Source organism: Chanodichthys erythropterus, chromosome 13 (assembly GCF_024489055.1).
Source record: "Chanodichthys erythropterus isolate Z2021 chromosome 13, ASM2448905v1, whole genome shotgun sequence".
Lineage (NCBI taxonomy): Eukaryota > Metazoa > Chordata > Actinopteri > Cypriniformes > Xenocyprididae > Chanodichthys > Chanodichthys erythropterus.
Genome location: NC_090233.1, coordinates 4,622,443 through 4,639,897, shown reverse-complemented (window position 1 = coordinate 4,639,897; position 17,455 = coordinate 4,622,443). Strand labels below are relative to the sequence as shown.

General features: G+C 38.0%; 1 protein-coding gene across 1 annotated transcript; it reads left to right on the top strand.

Moving 5' to 3' along the window:
* Nucleotides 1–439: 439 nt before the first annotated feature.
* On the top strand, nt 440–14,020 carry gna14 (guanine nucleotide binding protein (G protein), alpha 14). Its single transcript, XM_067406093.1, has 7 exons — nt 440–671; nt 2,378–2,562; nt 2,653–2,807; nt 5,240–5,368; nt 5,454–5,583; nt 5,697–5,850; nt 12,921–14,020. Exons 1-7 carry the CDS (start codon nt 503–505, stop codon nt 13,109–13,111), a joined length of 1,113 nt encoding a protein of 370 aa, XP_067262194.1. The 5' UTR covers nt 440–502; the 3' UTR covers nt 13,112–14,020.
* The last annotated feature ends 3,435 nt before the right edge of the window (nt 14,021–17,455 follow it).

Here is a 17,455-nt window from a genome sequence, read left to right as displayed (position 1 = left end):
TCTACTAAAGCAAGTTGTATACCACCAAACTTGAACTCTTGCTATTTAATATTTTAAGTTGCTTAAACTAAATTGTCAAAAATGGACTTTAATACTATAATGTAGAAAAAGTTGATATTACATAGTTCAATCAACCTTTAAAATAGAGTTTGTCTGACAAAATGGAAGTTGGATTTTTCCAGTGTATTGTATTTTTTTTGACAGTGTAGAAAGTCATACTATCCCTTTTATTCTTTTGTTCATGATGTGGGTGTTGCTTGATTAAGTGGCATAAATGTTTTTTTGTTTGTTTGTTTTAATAATTATTTAATTAGAAGAGAGCAACTGAAATTAGAGCAGAGGAAAAAGGAAACAAATGCCTTACATAACACTACCCATCCCCATCCATTGAATGAGGAAGAAACTTCACAGGTAAAATACAGTGCATCAAGCCGCTCCTGAGGTAGGCGTGTTCCTACAGTCTTTCTTGAAGACAGTTCTTTTAACCCTGTTGAGTGGGTTGATGAATGTATTAACTGCAAAGTACTGGAGGAGGTTCAAGCTTTTCAGGATGGGGGACTGCTGCATGTCTGGTGAAGACAGGGAAATGGCCAGGATTAACCATGAAATTGAGAAACAGCTTAAGATGGACAAAAAGGATGCATCCCGACAACTGAAACTTTTGCTTTTAGGTATGTAATTTCTTGGTTTTGTTTGTTTGTTTGTACTTTATGTATGTCGATTTCTTGTTTGTTTGTTTTTTAATGACACCTAAAAATGTGTAATGGTCAATATCAATAATTTGAGTTGTTCAGCATCCTAACTGAATTAACCTAAAACAATCATTTATTGACTTTAAATTATTACACAATTCAATTATCATATGATATGTACTACAACTTTTATACAATATTTTTTCACATTCAGGTGTTTAGATGACATATTTCCTCTGACTGTTAGCAGTTATATGCAAATACATGCAAAACAATGTCAATGGAAAGTCATTCAGTCTCATACAGTATAGCATTATTTTTTCTTAATGAAACTGTAATGCAAGTAAGCATGTCAGGATACTTGCAAAAAGCATGCAAACATAACATTGCGTGAATTCCTAACGCAGGATGTAGAGATAGGATTAGCTCCAGAATGTCCTATATTTGTACTTGCTTCATATATAAGCAGTTTTAAGCAAGCAGTTATTCATGTGATTCAGATTCTTTTATGTTTTCCTTGTGTATTTTATATATATATTTTAGGTTAATTCTGTTTCTGATCAGTTGTGTTGATTCTAGTTTAATATAAACTCAAACAAAAAGTGTTTCCTTGTTTTAATTATGATAGCAATCTGCACCCTTTCAGCAAAACTCCTATTTGTCAGACCTGTTTGACATGTAATAGATCAGTATGCAACCATTCCCGTCCAGCGCTACAATTTTGAAATGATTCATTTGTGTGTGGCATCTTACGTGGTTATACGTTATCAAACTCAACAGATTGACTTTGGTTGTCTGTACTATTTAGTAGTAGTAAAATGTGCTTTAGATGGCCTCAAACAGACACAAAAATAAAACAATCATCAGTGATCAACCGCAATACTCAAAAAAATCACCCAAATCTATTGCAAGTCTTCTACATGATTTAAGTTAATGTACTGTAGTCTATAGACTATTATATTGAACAATAGTGTATCTAAATATAGCTGTTTAACTATAGTTTCATATTAATACAAATCATATACAAATCATTCACAACTTATTGGCAGACCAGCTTGCTTGTTCTGTTCATGTTTTGTTTTGTATAAGAAAGCAGTGTGAACTGGTCATATTGTCTGCTTTTGGTAGACTGTATGGCGCAGTAAGTTGAGAATAAGTAGGGTTTATTCTCAACTTACTGCACCATCAGGTTCCACAAGAACAGAAATATTATTTCTACATGAATTATATATGACAAAAGACTACCACCACCACCAACAACAAAAACCTGATCAGAGTAAAGTGATCAGTTTTTATGAAGTCAATTCCAGAAATGAGATAAAAAGGGTAAAAGGGTGCAGCAATACTGCAGTAGTCCACTAGAGGTCTTTGAAGCTTTGCCGTAACACTCACCCGAAAAATAAACCTAACCCTGATCTCTTTCATAATTTACTCACAATATTGTTTGCAACACCTACAGTATGTTCCCTCATGGAACATACATAGAGTCACTTAGTCCAAACTATTCTACCAGATAAAGCTTCAAAATATGAAGGTTTAAGTGACAGGATGACATAGCTTTCACTGTAAAGCCAATGGTACAGCTTTAAAGACCTTTTCATATAAAGGAAACTTTTCATATAGCTAGACAGTAACCATCGAATTCATCGTGTCTCACAGCTAAAACTTTCCATGTTCCTCCACAGGTACAGGGGAGAGTGGGAAGAGCACTTTCATCAAGCAGATGAGAATTATACATGGCAGGGGCTACACAGAGGAAGACAGGAGGGCCTATGCCAAGCTGGTGTACCAGAATATCTTTGTTTCTATTCAGAACTTGCTTCAAGCCATGGAGAACCTGAAAATCCATTTTGCTGATGGCAAAAACACAGTATGCACCAGGAATTCTGAGACAAAACATATGTTTTATTAGACATATTTATACACAATATCTTAGCTAACTAGCTACTCTGTTTTGTAGACATATGCTGCAATGCTTAACAAAGTGACCCCTGAAACAGTACTAACACTGGAGGCTGAATATGCTGAAGCCATCAAGAGTGTGTGGAAAGACCAAGGCCTGCAGAAATGCTTTGAACGCAGGAGAGAGTTTCAGTTGTCAGACTCTACCAAATAGTAAGTGCAGTGAATATTTCATTTCTGACACTAACAAAAAGCATCATTGTATTATATATCATTATTTTAGATGGTAATTGTAACGAGGTTAGTAGATATGGGAAGAAGGAGGCGGGAACCGGCGAACATTGAACGTAACTTTTAATGTAAAATAAACAAAGAACAAAACGAAAGTAATGCCGGCAGACCCTCGCGGACGTCTGCCGGCCACACAAACATAACAAAACATAAAATAAAGTCCAGGCCTGGTCCTCTCTCGTCTTTCATTGTAGTCGCTCCTCGTTTTATGCCTCCGGAGCTCCTCCGTGAGAGACTCGAGGCCGGCACGCCTCGCAGGTGACGCTCATTATCACTCGCGTCACCGGCCTCGCGCCGTTCCCTCACGGCTCTCGCCCGCCCTGCTCGTCACAGTAATGCACCATGGTAATGCATTTATTTATTTATTTATTTTTTGGACATGTACAATACATGTACAACCACATTTTTTGACATTTTCCATAATATTCTTTGGAATACCATGTTAATACCATGGTTTATGAATATGATACATTGAGCTGCCTTGATGAAGATTGAGCTGCTTTATAGCTGAATTGAACTTGCTTCACAATGAATGAACTTTACACAGTTATTAAACTGAACTGAGCCACATTATTACCTTGCTACAGCTGCTTTACAGCAGAATTTGAATCTGTCACTTATTTGACAATGTTGGCATCATAATTCTGTTATTTTCCTGTTAATTATTGTAAAGCTGCTTTAAAGTAATTTCTATTGTATAAAGCCCTATTAAAATAAAGGTGATTTGACTTGGTAGTATCAAAAACATGGTATTTACCACCTGATACTATCACTGTAGTGCTTTTTTTGTATTACAATTTAGAAGAAAATTGCTCTTTGCTATTTTTAATACATGTTTAGTTTACAGACTGTAGCCTACAGCATGACATTACAAATGCCAAGGTCATGGGGTTTATTCTCAGGGAATTCATGAACTGATAAAATGTATGCCTTGAGTGCAACAGAAGAGAAGTTTTTAGTACACAATCAAACATTCGTACTACAGATCTGTGAATACAGTGGCATGAAAAAGTATGTGAACCCCTTGCAGAATCTGTGAAAATGAGAATTATTTTAATAAAATAAGAGGGATAATAAAAAATGCATGCTATTTTTTGTTTAGTACTGTCCTGAGTAAGATATTTTACATAAAAGATGTTTGCATTTAGTTCACAAGACCAAACAATATTTCACATTTATTAAAATAACCCCATTCATAAGTATGTGAACCATTGATTCTCAATACTGTGGTTACCTGATGATCCACGACTGTTTTTATGTTTTGTGATGGTTGTTCATGAGTCTCTTGTTTGTTCTGAGCAGTTAAACTGAGCTCTGTTCTTCAGAAAATTCCTCCAGGTCCTGCAGATTCATCAGTTTTCAAGCACTTTTGCATATTTGAACCCTTTCCAGCAGTGGCTGTATGATTTTGAGATTCATCTTTTCACACTGAGGACAATTGAGGGACTCAAACTCAACTATTAAAAAAGGTTCAAACATTCACTGATGCTCCAGAAGGAAACACAATGCATTAAGTGAAAACTTTTGAATTCAAATATCAAGGTAAATTGTACTTAATTTTTCTGCCGGGAAACATGCAAGTATCTTCTGTTGGTTCCAAAGGGCAGTATTAAATGAAAAACAATGATATTTAAACAAAATAAGAAAAATTGTGACATCTTCATCCTGTTCAAAAGTTTTCACCCCCCGACTCTTAATGCATTGTGTTTCCTTCTGGAGCATCAGTGAATGTTTGAACCTTTTTTAATAGTTGTGTTTGAGTCCCTCAGTTGTCCTCGGTATGAAAACACAGATCTCAAAATCCTACAGTCACTGTTGGAAAGGGTTCAAATATGCAAAAATGCTTGAAAACTGATAAATCTGCAGGAGCTGGAGGAATTTTCTGAAGAACAGAGCTCAGTTTAACTGCTCAGGACAAACAAGAGACTCATGAACAACCATCACAAAACATAAAAACTGTCGTAGATCATCAGGTAGCCACACACAGTATTGAGAATCAATGGTTCACATACTTATGAATGGGGTTATTTTAATAAATTCAGCTATTGTTTTGTCTTGTGAACTAAATGCAAACATCTTTTATGTAAAATATCTTACTCAGGACAGTACTCAACAAAAAATAACATGCATTTTTATTATCCCTCTCATTTAATTAAAATAATTCTGCAGGGGTTCACATACTTTTTCATGCCACTGTAGATAAACAAAATGATTATGGCATATGCTTGATAATTTAAGAACAAAATGTTTGTATCGCTTTATTAATTCTGTGTTTGGTGAGTTTGGTGCTCATAGGGTTCTGGACAAATAATTTTTCATGTTTTTTCAAAGTCTGTTTTGTTTCTGTTTACTAGTTACCTTGATGACATTGACAGAATATCTGCAGCCTTTTACTTGCCGAATCTGCAGGATATTCTACGAGTCCGAGTTCCAACCACAGGCATCATTGAATACGTCTTTGACCTTCAGACTGTCATTTTCAGGTGACTCTTAATTAAATGGTTGTGTGAAGATAGATAAATGACTGTAGCCCACTTTGTAAATTAAAAATCCCTGCTGTTGCTGCAGAATGGTTGACGTCGGAGGCCAAAAGTCAGAAAGACGGAAGTGGATCCATTGTTTTGAAAATGTCACTTCCATCATCTACCTGGTGGCTCTGAGCGAGTACGATCAGGTCTTATATGAGTGTGCGAAAGAGGTTAGCTCACTTCCTTGCATGTGTCTGAGACTGTGATTCATGTAATTCATGGTACGGATAAACTTTGGATTCATGGTTGTTCATTTTGTCGATATGATGTTATACCTCCACAGAACCGCATGGAGGAGAGTAAAGCACTTTTTAAGACAATCATCTCTTACCCCTGGTTCCAGGATTCATCTATCATCCTCTTCCTCAATAAGACAGATATCCTGAAGGAGAAGATCTCAAAATCAGACCTTGTAAAGTATTTTCCACAATATACAGGTTAGACTGCCAACAACATGGCTTAAAATACTATTCTTACAAGATTTTTTGTTTTGTTTTCTAGTTAAAAAAAAATATATATATATATATTATATATATATATATATATATATAAACTTTACACAACGTGAGAAGCATCACTGCATAAGACTTGTTTTCATAGAATTTGTCTTTCCAAACCTGCAGATTTTTCACTTGTTTTAGGTATAAACATGTTAAAAAAGTTTTTTTCAAAATATTAAAAGTTAAAATGTGTCTTTTAAAGATTACGCAAAATTCTATTTCATATTGTTTTTGTGTCCACAGAGTGCTATGATCAAAATTAACGCTAGAGATTTCTTTGTTAGCCACCATTTCAGTCCCGCGTGTAATGCAGCTCACAGTCACTGAATGTGTATGGGTTGATGATGTGAAACTCTGGACAACTTTTCATGCACGTGTCCATTTTTAAAGTGTCTTGACTGTCATACAGTCTGACATACAAGTAAGTGACAGCTGAGATCCCACAGTGTGACATGAGGATCATGTTCGTGCAGTCTGACAAACAACAATCGTAAAGGACTATATCATAGTGTGCACCCAGCATGGGTGCAATGTCACGTGAGCGTGACCACGAAAGAGATGATAATCAAAATCAAATGGATATTTTTGTTTGTTGTTTTTGGCAGAGTATCCAAGGCACGAGCAGTAAAAGCACAGCTTCTTGGTAGGGAATACATGCACAAAAACAGCATGTTTTTGCTTCCACTCAAAAATGGGTATTTAAAACATGGTATAATAAATTATCTGTGGGGTATTTTGAGCTGAAACTTCACAAACACATTCTGGGGACACTTGAGACTTATATTACTTCTTGTAAAAAGGGGCATAATTGTCCCCTATAATTTATGTGCCCTTGTAATTTTTAATAAAAATAACTTCCCCTGCCCCTTACCATGTCATCTCATCTCTTCTCTGATTAAGGTTTCACTGGTGTGAAACCACTCCCGTTCAGCCACCTGTCACTAATATGAGATAGAAGCAATTAGCAAACAACAACAATCCAATCAATTCCTGAGTCCCATCCTACATTCTTTATAATCCGAGAAGCCGTTTCACTTGGATATAAATCACAAAAATATATTAAAGGTGCCCAATAATGCTTTTTCACAAGATGTAATATAAGTCTAAGGTGTCTCCTGAATGTGTCTGTGAAGTTTCAGCTCAAAATACCCCATAGATTTTTTTTTTTATTAATTTTTTTAACTGCCTATTTTGGGGCATCATTAACTATACACTGATTTTGGCAGCGCCGCCCCTTTAAATGGCATGCCCCCTGCCACACGAGCTCTCGACTATATTACAGTGAATTTACAAAGTTCACACAGCTAATATAACCCTCAAATGGATCTTTACAAGATGTTGGTCATGCATGCTGTATGCATGCTTCGAATTATCTGAGTAAAGTATTTATTTTGATGTTTACGTTTGATTCTGTATGAGTTTGAGGCTATGCTCTGTGGCTAACAGCTAATTCTACACTGTTGGAGAGATTTATAAAGAATGAAGTTGTGTTTATGCATTATACAGACTGCACGTGTTTAAAAATGAAAATAGCGATGGCTCTCTTGTCTCTGTGAATACAGTAAGAAACGATGGTAACTTTAACCACATTTAACAGTACATTAGCAACATGCTAATGAAACATTTAGAAAGACAATTTACAAATATCACTAAAAATATCATGCTATCATGGATCATGTCAGTTATTATTGCTCCATCTGCCATTTTTCGCTGTTGTTCTTGCTGGTTTACCTTGTCTGTGCACAGATCCAGACATGAATACTGCCTTTCCTTGTCTAATGCCTTGAACACGGGCTGGCATATATGAAAATATTGGGGTCATACATATTAATGATCCCGACTTACGTAACAGTCGGTGTTATGTTGAGATTACAGTCTATGGTTGAGATTCGCGTGTTTTCCGGAAGTCTTTTAAACAAATGAGATTTATATAAGAAGGAGGAAGCAATGGGGTTTGAAACTCAATGTTTGTCTTTTCCATGTACTGAACTCTTGTTATTTAACTATGCCAATATAAATTCAATTTTTGATTCTAGGGCACCTTTAAGATGTAATTTATTGTGGTAAATATTCTAGAGTGCAGTGTGGGGGAAGCTACTTTGAAAGAAATTAAATTATGATTATGACTATATTTTATGAAATAGTTAATTTCTAGCCAGCTTTCCAATGCTTATAAGGACAGTTTAATTGGTTTACCAGTTTTCTTCGCATTATAACGAAACAAAAGATTACACCTCTCTGTAAAACAAAAAAGTTTCATTTTTGTTATACAAATGTTCATGTTGTTCTGAACAGAGACTGCACCAAATATGTCTTGGTGTGAAAAGGTCTTAAGGTTCATTTCACCCCAAAATAAAAATTTTGTCACAATCATTTACTCACCCTCATGTTGTTCCAAATCCATAAGACTTCTGTTCATCTTTGGAACACAAATAAAGATATTTTTATATTCTCTCTTAATTTTTGTCCATCCGTTTAAAGTCCACACAACCAAAAGTTTCATGCATCAAAAAATACATACAAAAACAGACATAAGACATGTGTCAAGCAAATACGATTGAGTTTCCATGTTTACCATGTTTGATGTGCTTTATGTTTGTCTGTTTATCAATGTTTATACAGTGGATACAGAAAGTATTCAGACCCCCTTAAATTTTTCACTCTTTGTTATATTGGAGCCATTTGCTAAAATCATTTAAGTTCTTTTTTTTTCCTCATTAATGTACACACAGCACTCCATATTGACAAAAAAAAAAAAACAGAATTGTTGACATTTTTGCAGATTTATTAAAAAAGAAAAACTGAAATATCACATAGTCTTAAGTATTCAGACCCTTTGCTGTGACACTCATATATTTAACTCAGGTGCTGTCCATTTCTTCTGATCATCCTTGAGATGGTTCTACACCTTCATTTGAGTCCAGCTGTGTTTGATTATACTGATTGGACTTGATTAGGAAAGCCACACACCTGTCTATATAAGACCTTACAGCTCACAGTGCATGTCAGAGCAAATGAGAATAATGAGGTCAAAGGAACTGCCTGAAGAGCTCGAGACAGAATTGTGGCAAGGCTCAGATCTGGCCAAGGTTACAAAAAAATGTCTGCTGCACTTAAGGTTTCTAAGAGCACAGTGGCCTCCATAATCCTTAAATGGAACACATTTGGGACAACCAGAACCCTTCCTAGAGCTGGCCGTCCGGCCAAACTGAGCTATCGGGTGAGAAGAGCCTTGGTGAGAGAGGTAAAGAAGAACCCAAAGATCACTGTGGCTGAGCTCCAGAGATGTAGTCAAGAGATGGGAGAAAGTTGTAGAAAGTCAACCATCACTGCAACCCTCCACCAGTCTGGGCTTTATGGCAGAGTGGCCCGACGGAAGCCTCTCCTCAGTGCAAGACACAAGAAAGCCTGCATGGAATTTGCCAAGATGGTGAGAAATAAGATTCTCTGGTCTGATGAGACAAAGATAGAACTTTCTGGCGTTAATTCTAAGCGGTATGTGTGGAGAAAACCAGGCACTGTTCATCACCTGTCCAATACAGTCCCAGAAGTGAAGCATGGTGGTGGCAGCATCATGCTGTGGGGATGTTTTTCAGCTGCAGGGACAGGGTGACTGGTTCCAATCGAGGAAAAGATGAATGCAGCCAAGTACAGGGATATCCTGGACGAAAACCTTCTCCAGAGTGCTCAGGACCTCAGACTGGGCCGAAGGTTTACCTTCCAACAAGACAATGACCCTAAGCACACAGCTAAAATAATGAAGGAGTGGCTTCACAACAACTCTGTGACTGTTCTTGAATGGCCCAGCCAGAGCCCTGACTTAAACCCAATTGAGCATCTCTGGAGAGACCTAAAAATGGCTGTCCATCAACGTTTACCATCCAACCTGACAGAAATGGAGAGGATCTGCAAGGAGGAATGGCAGAGGATCCCCAAATCCAGGTGTGAAAAACTTGTTGCATCTTTCTCAAAAAGACGCATGGCTGTATTAGATCAAAAGAGTGCTTCTACCAAATACTGAGCAAAGGGTCTGAATACTTAGGACCATGCAATATTTCAGTTTTTCTTTTTTTAAAAATCTGCAAAAATGTCAACAATTCTGTGTTTTTCTGTCAATATGGGGTGCTGTGTGTACATTCATGAGGAAAAAAATGAAATTAAATTATTTTAGCAAATGGCTGCAATATAACAAAGAGTGAAAAATATAAAGGGGTCTGAATACTTTCTGTACCCACTGTATACGAATAATCTGTTTGTAATATAAATTGATTGTGTTTGTTAAGAAGACTTGAATTAACAATCAGTTCAAATGGATTATTTTTGCAATGTCTTTTTGTACTTTTTGATGTGTGAAAATTTTGGTTGCGTGGACTTTCAGGGGATGCACAAAAAAGGTTGAGGGAATATTAAAAATATTAATTTGTCTTCCGAAGATAAAAAAAAAAAGTATTATTGGTTTGGAACCACACAAGGGTGAGTAACTGATGACAGAATTTTTTTTGGGGGGGTGAACTATTCCTTTTATGAAAGTGTTTTTAATCATTGTTTCAGTTTGCATGACGATAAAGCTGTATAAGCAATAACATGTTACAAAAACCAGCAATGTAGCATTTTGTCACATTTTTTGGTAAAAGCAGCTTTACTGGAATACGTCTTAGTTACTAATGTAACCTTCATTCCCTGATGGAGGGAATGAGATGTTGTGTCGAATGAAAGACACTAAGGGTCGCACTTGAGAGCCCCAAACACCTGGCCACGCCCCCAGACATATGGATATATAAGGCGGCCAATGTGCACACACGTGAACAATGTGCTGTCATGGCGATCGAGTCCAACTCCACACCTAAAAAGAGATGCTCTGCACTTGGGAGAGCTTGCTCTTTTCCCAGTTGACCCGAAGTCCCAATCTGGCTCGATGCTTGAGGACCAGAACTATGTGTGCGCACAACAGAAAGACAGCGGCATTCTCACCTTGAACTGAAGTAAGAAGCATGCGGCTGTACCTAATCAGGGAACCGGCTTTACTGACGAAATGCGCGTGACAATCGCATGCGTTATGTCGGTCAGCCCTACTATCCACACATCCAGACTGTCCTAGCGGCACTAACGGAACAATGCCCAGTGTACCTGAGGTTGCAGGGAAAGCTACGTCGGAAGGCATTGTGTCCCTTGTTACTCATGGTGAACAATGTGTCGCTGAATGCTGTGGAGGTGGTTGGTGACAGTCGAGGTGGCTGGGCCTCGTTGATACTCATCACACTTACCTGCTCTGTGCAGACCTGTTGCAACAGAATGCAGGAAGGCGAAATGTTTGCATCCACTAAGGTTCTGGTGCAAGTACTCAATGCCTGGCCATTGTTAAAACGAGGGCCAGGAGTGTGTGTGTGACCCAAGGAAAGAATAAATTTCTCTTTTATTAACCATGTAAAATTCACTCCCCCCTCCGATGAGAGTAAGGCTGGCCCCAGCTGGGGTGAACAGGTCAGCAGTCTCTCCTTCCCTGGGTCACCTGTCTCAGGGCTGCTTTGAAGTCTTGTGAGGCCTCTCAGTGGCCTGTTGACGGGTGGGCTGTGCCACCTTCCTTCGACTGGACCCCTGAGGCCTGGCTGCCAGTCCAGGCTCCACCCTCAGCGATGAGCAGGCAGAGATTGGGCTCTTAGGGGTCTAGAAGAAGACTGGCACCGTGACAAGATGTGCTTTATAGCCACCGTCTGCTTCTTTGCTGCTGAGAACTGCTGTGCAAAGTCCTTGACAGTGTTGCCAAAAAGTACACCTTGGCCGATGGGGACATCGAGAAAGCTGTATGTTTCTCTGCATCCTGCATCTAGGCAAGATTAAGCCACAGTTGGCGCTCCTGGACCACAACTGTGGACATCTCCTGACCCAGAGCCTGCTTGGTAACTTTACTTTGGCCTGATATACTTTCAGGATGGCCATTGCATGCAGGGAGGAGATGGCCTGGCCAGTAGCATTGTAAGCCTTCACCGTCAGAGCCGAGGTATACTTACAAGCTCTGGACACAAGCCTCGGATGATTCCTCCAAGTGGCGACATTTTGTGGGCATTAATGCACCATAATCGCATGCTCCACATGAAAGTCCGAGTACTCCCACAGTGGAGGAGTCCATGCAAGCCCAATGCTCACTAGCATGGTTGCCAACTCTGCATCAGCCTCAGACTGTTCTGTCACACCTGAAGGTGGAAATCATTCACATCAGAAGATAAGCCTTCCCTCCGATGTTGTGATTGACAGCTCATCATCCCTACAAGCCTCGAATGAGAAATTGAGCTTGTCAATTTCTCATCCAGAGGAACTGAGCATGTTGGGGAATGAGAGGCTTGTGGGGATTTACCCAGCAAAAGCTCTGTCATTATAACCCCCTGATCGCCCTTAGTGCTCGCCACCAAGGCATCGTACCTAGAGGTAGAAGGACTAGGATGGGAAGCGGCTGAGGAGACTTGCGGCTTCTTGAAGAAGAACTGTAACATTCTGATGGGCATGTTCTTGCAGTAAGAGCATGAACCATCCACAAATGCTGTTTCATTTGAGCACTGCCCAAACTCTGAAGACAGCGATCATACCCATCTGAGGGAGATAGATATTGCCCGCATCCATTGGGACATGGATGGAACACACAATCCCCCATGCAGCTCTTTTAAAGGAATTTGCTCTTTTACGCCGGCCGCCTTATATACCCATATGTCCAGGGGCATTCAGTTTCCACATGCCATCATTGACCATTGAACTTTTCTGTAAAACACCAGAGGTGTTTAGGGCTCCCAAGTGTGACCCTTAGTGTCTCTCATTTAACAAAACTTTGTGAGAGACAGAAAGGGAAGCTACATTATACTGGTTTGAAAACAACTGAACAACTGTCATACTACTGAAAATGCAGTAAGGTTATTAGCTTTGCTTCTTTTTGTTAGTTACTCCTCAACACTGCTGCAGTGTCACTGAACTGAACTCCACTGAATTTATGAAATCTGTGTTATCTGCTTACTTCACAGGCCCTGCAAATGATGCAGAAGCCGCAATGAAGTTCATCTTGAGTATGTATGAAGAACAGAACAAGGACACACATAAACGCATCTATGCACATTTCACATGTGCAACCGACACTGAAAATATCCGCTTTGTTTTTAGTGCTGTGAAGGACACCATTCTGCGGAGTGTCCTGTCAACATTTAACTTGGGTTAAGTGATAAAAGTGCTTTTATATATGACTAGATTGAATGTTTTTGTTTTGTTTTTGTTTTTTACCTCTGAGTCAATGAAAATGTGAACGTGATCTGTGTATGAGCCCTGGAATTATGTCAAAGTGCATTCTGTGAATTCTTGCATTAGCAGAAAGTGTTTTAATTTTGTGTTTTGCTGAATAAAGAAAGTCTTACAGGTTTGGAAAAAAAATGAGGTTAAGTAAATGTTAATAGATTTTTTTTTTATTGTCCCTGCTTTGTTCTTAGGGACAAATATTTACACTCTGGATTTCCAGGGACATTTTTTCTTTCCTTCATGACAGCGCTTTTCTAATATTAAACATTTTGCTTGATAGGCTCAGAATAAAATAGAATAAAATGTATCAAATTTTATAACAACACAAAAAAGCAGTTCAATAATTATTTTTCATTCAGTGATTTCTGACCCTGCAAACTTCCCATTAACCAATCCAAAAACTTCCCAAATAGGCCTACTTCAAAGACAAACCCTAAATGTGTGGTATCAGGTAAATGATAGCTTTTCATTATTTTTATTAACATTTCATGTGGCTGTCTCAGTGAGTATCCGCTTTATTTTATATACCACACAAAATTTGAATGAAATATGAATTAAGACAGACTTTGAATCCATGCAAATCATGTGTAGCCAATGTCTTTGCTATTCAAATAGTCTCTGCAACACTGACATGGATACTAGAATATCATTTATACTGATTCCTGTTCTTTCTAGAGGAAGTTGAAGAAATAGCTCCCCAAATATTTGTAAATATTTACTGTATTTGTAAATATGTACTTATGATTATGTCATGATTTCTAATGTGATAATTTGAATATATTTATGATATATGTGATATATTTTTTACAACAGATGCAATACAGATGTATTTTAGTGCGCCAAAATAAAATTGATTGCATAGCAAAAGCATTTTAACATTTAATTCCATCAAGCACTAACTATTTTGCATATCCACCTAATTCCTGACCAGTCTACTGCGTTTTGAATTATGGGTTGCGCTTCGGTTTGTGGAACTTCCATTTAAAAAGACTGAAACAAATCATTTCAAATCATAGTTGCCCTACAAATGAAGCTTATCCGTCAGTTTGACTGAATGCGCTGTCAATTTTTCTTTCATGTTTTATTTTCAGACAGCATGAGAACGTAACACCTGGTGTTTTAACGTAACATGTTATAACAAGAATATCTATAGCAGCTCTTTTCAGTCGCTGCATTCTTTTCCTCATGATTATTTTAGTGCCTTGTTGAAGCTTTTACACTTTTAAATGTCCTTTTAATTTTCGTTGGTTGAAGAGTGAGTAGAATATGTCATCTCATTGTACCCAGTTTAAAAAAACAAAACAAAAAAAAAGTATTATTGCGTTCATAGAGCGAGCCTTTCACTGACTGTTTACAGCTTAATGGGAGTTACACCATAGACTGTAAAAAAATATGGACGTAGTGTCCGTGACGTCACCCATAGAGTTCTGAACAGCAGTTTTGACCGTGACCACACGTCACTCGCGGATAACTGAAAATGGGCAAAGAGGCGGGACGAAGTTGGAGCCCATGTGACTTGATGCTGAAACCACGCCCGCCCTAGCTATCTATCTTAGATACTATCTAAAATATTAATAAAGATAGCAATATCATTAGAAAAGTACTAAAGGATTACTGTCAATATGTGATTTATTTTTACGATAACGTTATAGATGCTCCAACACCAATAGGCTAATTAATTTGTGTGGGGTGTGCAAATAACACAAATCAAATGGGATTTCATACCTTTGTAATGAAATAGAGATCGCGAGATGAATCCAATCCGTGGCACTTGGGTAAAATATATATGTACCAGATGTATATCTCTCAAATGTTCTCTCAAACTAATGAGCACGTGTCCAAAGTATAATTTTTCAAAATAGTGCAGCAGTTTTAGTTATATCTAAGCAGTGCTGTCGGAGTTGTATATCCTCCTGGTATTGTCATTGTAGTAAATCTCAGGAACAAAACTTTTAGCCAATGCCACGACGATCCAACAACGTGTGTTCCGCATGCGAGCACATGTACACAGACTGACATCTGTCTCGAGTATGCAGCAAGCAATATATTGTATAAAATAATCCAGAAAAAAAGGCACAAATACGGCTGAGATGCCAAATTCAGCGGCTGAAATTAACTGCTGAGGTAACATGACAGCTCACAGACAGCAGCGGCATACCTGTCACTCAAGTGACCACGCCCTTAATTATGCAGAACTTTAAGGCTTAATATAATTTAAACAGTTGAGCTATAAAAAAATTCACCCCCCTCAGAGTTGTCATGAAGGGCAAAATTCGCAGTATAGACCAAAACCACAATATGATCCATACTGTTTACATGTTTTTTTCTGCTGTAAACTTGGCTAATTTAACATGATGGTCAATGAGATTCTGTTCACTTCTGCAGCCTGTCCCTAGCGGCCAGTCGATGAATTGCAGTTTAATTCACTTCCGTATTGGCTTCACGAGAAACAGGGGGAGGTTGCCGCTTGAGTTACACCCATAATTCGCGCAAAGGGTCATGGGGCATAGGAAAGGTGGATAGTAACCAGTGCCCAAGGACATCGTCCGGAAGTTGAAGTCGGCCGCGTGCCGCCATCTTGTAGCAGAACTTCACTTGCGTTAGCATCCCATTGACTCCCATTCATTTTGGCGTCACTTTGACAGCAAATAACTTTACATCTGAGGCGTTTAAAGACTCCATTTGTCCATAATTTATTTTTAAACATACACGACAATGTATAAAGGGCTCCATTACCTTCTATGTTACATTATGGCCCCGTAGAAACATTTTTTTGTAAAAATAGGCTAACGATTGTGTCATAACCCCTCGACTCTCTGTCGCACAGTAGAGAAATTACCGTACAGACAGGAGGAGAAGCTCGCAGGCAATAGTATGCATTAACTTAATATGGTGTACTGGCGTTACATTTTAAAATACTATACAAACTAATTAATCAGAATACTTACTCCTGCTCACTCACGCCAAAGAACTCCCCGCTCAAGCTCGCCGTCTCTGCAAGATTAACGATGGCAGTTTGCATGCACAGCTACTAGAAGATTTACATCTGTCAGACAGGTTGCTGACGTCATCAAGCTTAGTGTGAGTCTGCGCGTCAGAAACGGAAGTGCTAAAAATCGCTAAAAATGGGCTTCACTTGTCTCAATTGAGTTCCAATGGGGTCGCTGTGTCCATTTCTTTTACTGTCTATGATAGTAACAAAACATGCTATCCCACCTTTTTTTTTTTTTTTTTTTTTTCATAAAAAAGGTACGGATATCAATGGTTTATGAATTAAAGTAGGGCCTGTTTTTTAAAGATATTTTAAAATGTTTGCTGCATGGTTAAAATAAGCTATTGTTGAGAGGAAAAAATGTTGCGTATACATTGCATTTTGTATTACATTCAGAAATAATGTAAATTACCGGTAAATAAAGTAAAATTTTTACAAATAGCCTAGCCTATAGCTTTGTTTATAATGTTTGTAAACTTTTTTAATTATGAACAAAACTGCCCTATTCTACTACCCCTTACTCAACAACAAAACATCTAAAGTTAACAGTTGGCTTATGCAGGCAATATACGTCAAGCTTAAAATGTATAAAAATATTCTATAAAACTCCATTCCAGCTTCTATTGCTATATTCAAGATGAGAAACGGGTTTATTTATTAGAAATTAAAATTAAATAAGATGCAAAAAGTATTAATTTAAAGTGAATCTGAAGCCTGCCTTTCTCATTCGGCATGAATCCAACTGTTTCCATTTTTCGCTGGTTTCAAAACACACAACAAACTGCATATTACTTGACATTCATTTTCACTTAAACGTAAGCATAATGCTTGACAGTTGGTGACATAATATCATCGGAAAAACTAATGCCAGGGCATTGCCATTGTGACCTAACCTATGATGACTTGACAGCTGAGCATCGAACGCGTCAGCGTCACATTTGCATAAGCTGTACTATTTGAATTTGTGATTGGATGACTGCCAAATCAAATTATTAAATGGAATGATAAAATATCATTATTAACCAGTTAATGGCCATTTCAAATTAGCGTTTCTGTTCAGAACAATTCAATTTGATTTCATTTCCGTTTCTGGTTGTTCCGGTCAAAATTTCATTTGTTTCTGGTTTTCGTCGTTTTCATTCCTTCAACCGGTTCAGAGCCCTGGTTTTGACTAGAGCAGTGGCCAAACTAAACATCGAATGGCCATTAGAAAAGCATAAGAATAGCAAACTTGATGAGCACCACTCATCAATGCCCATCGGCCACTCCATTTCAGCA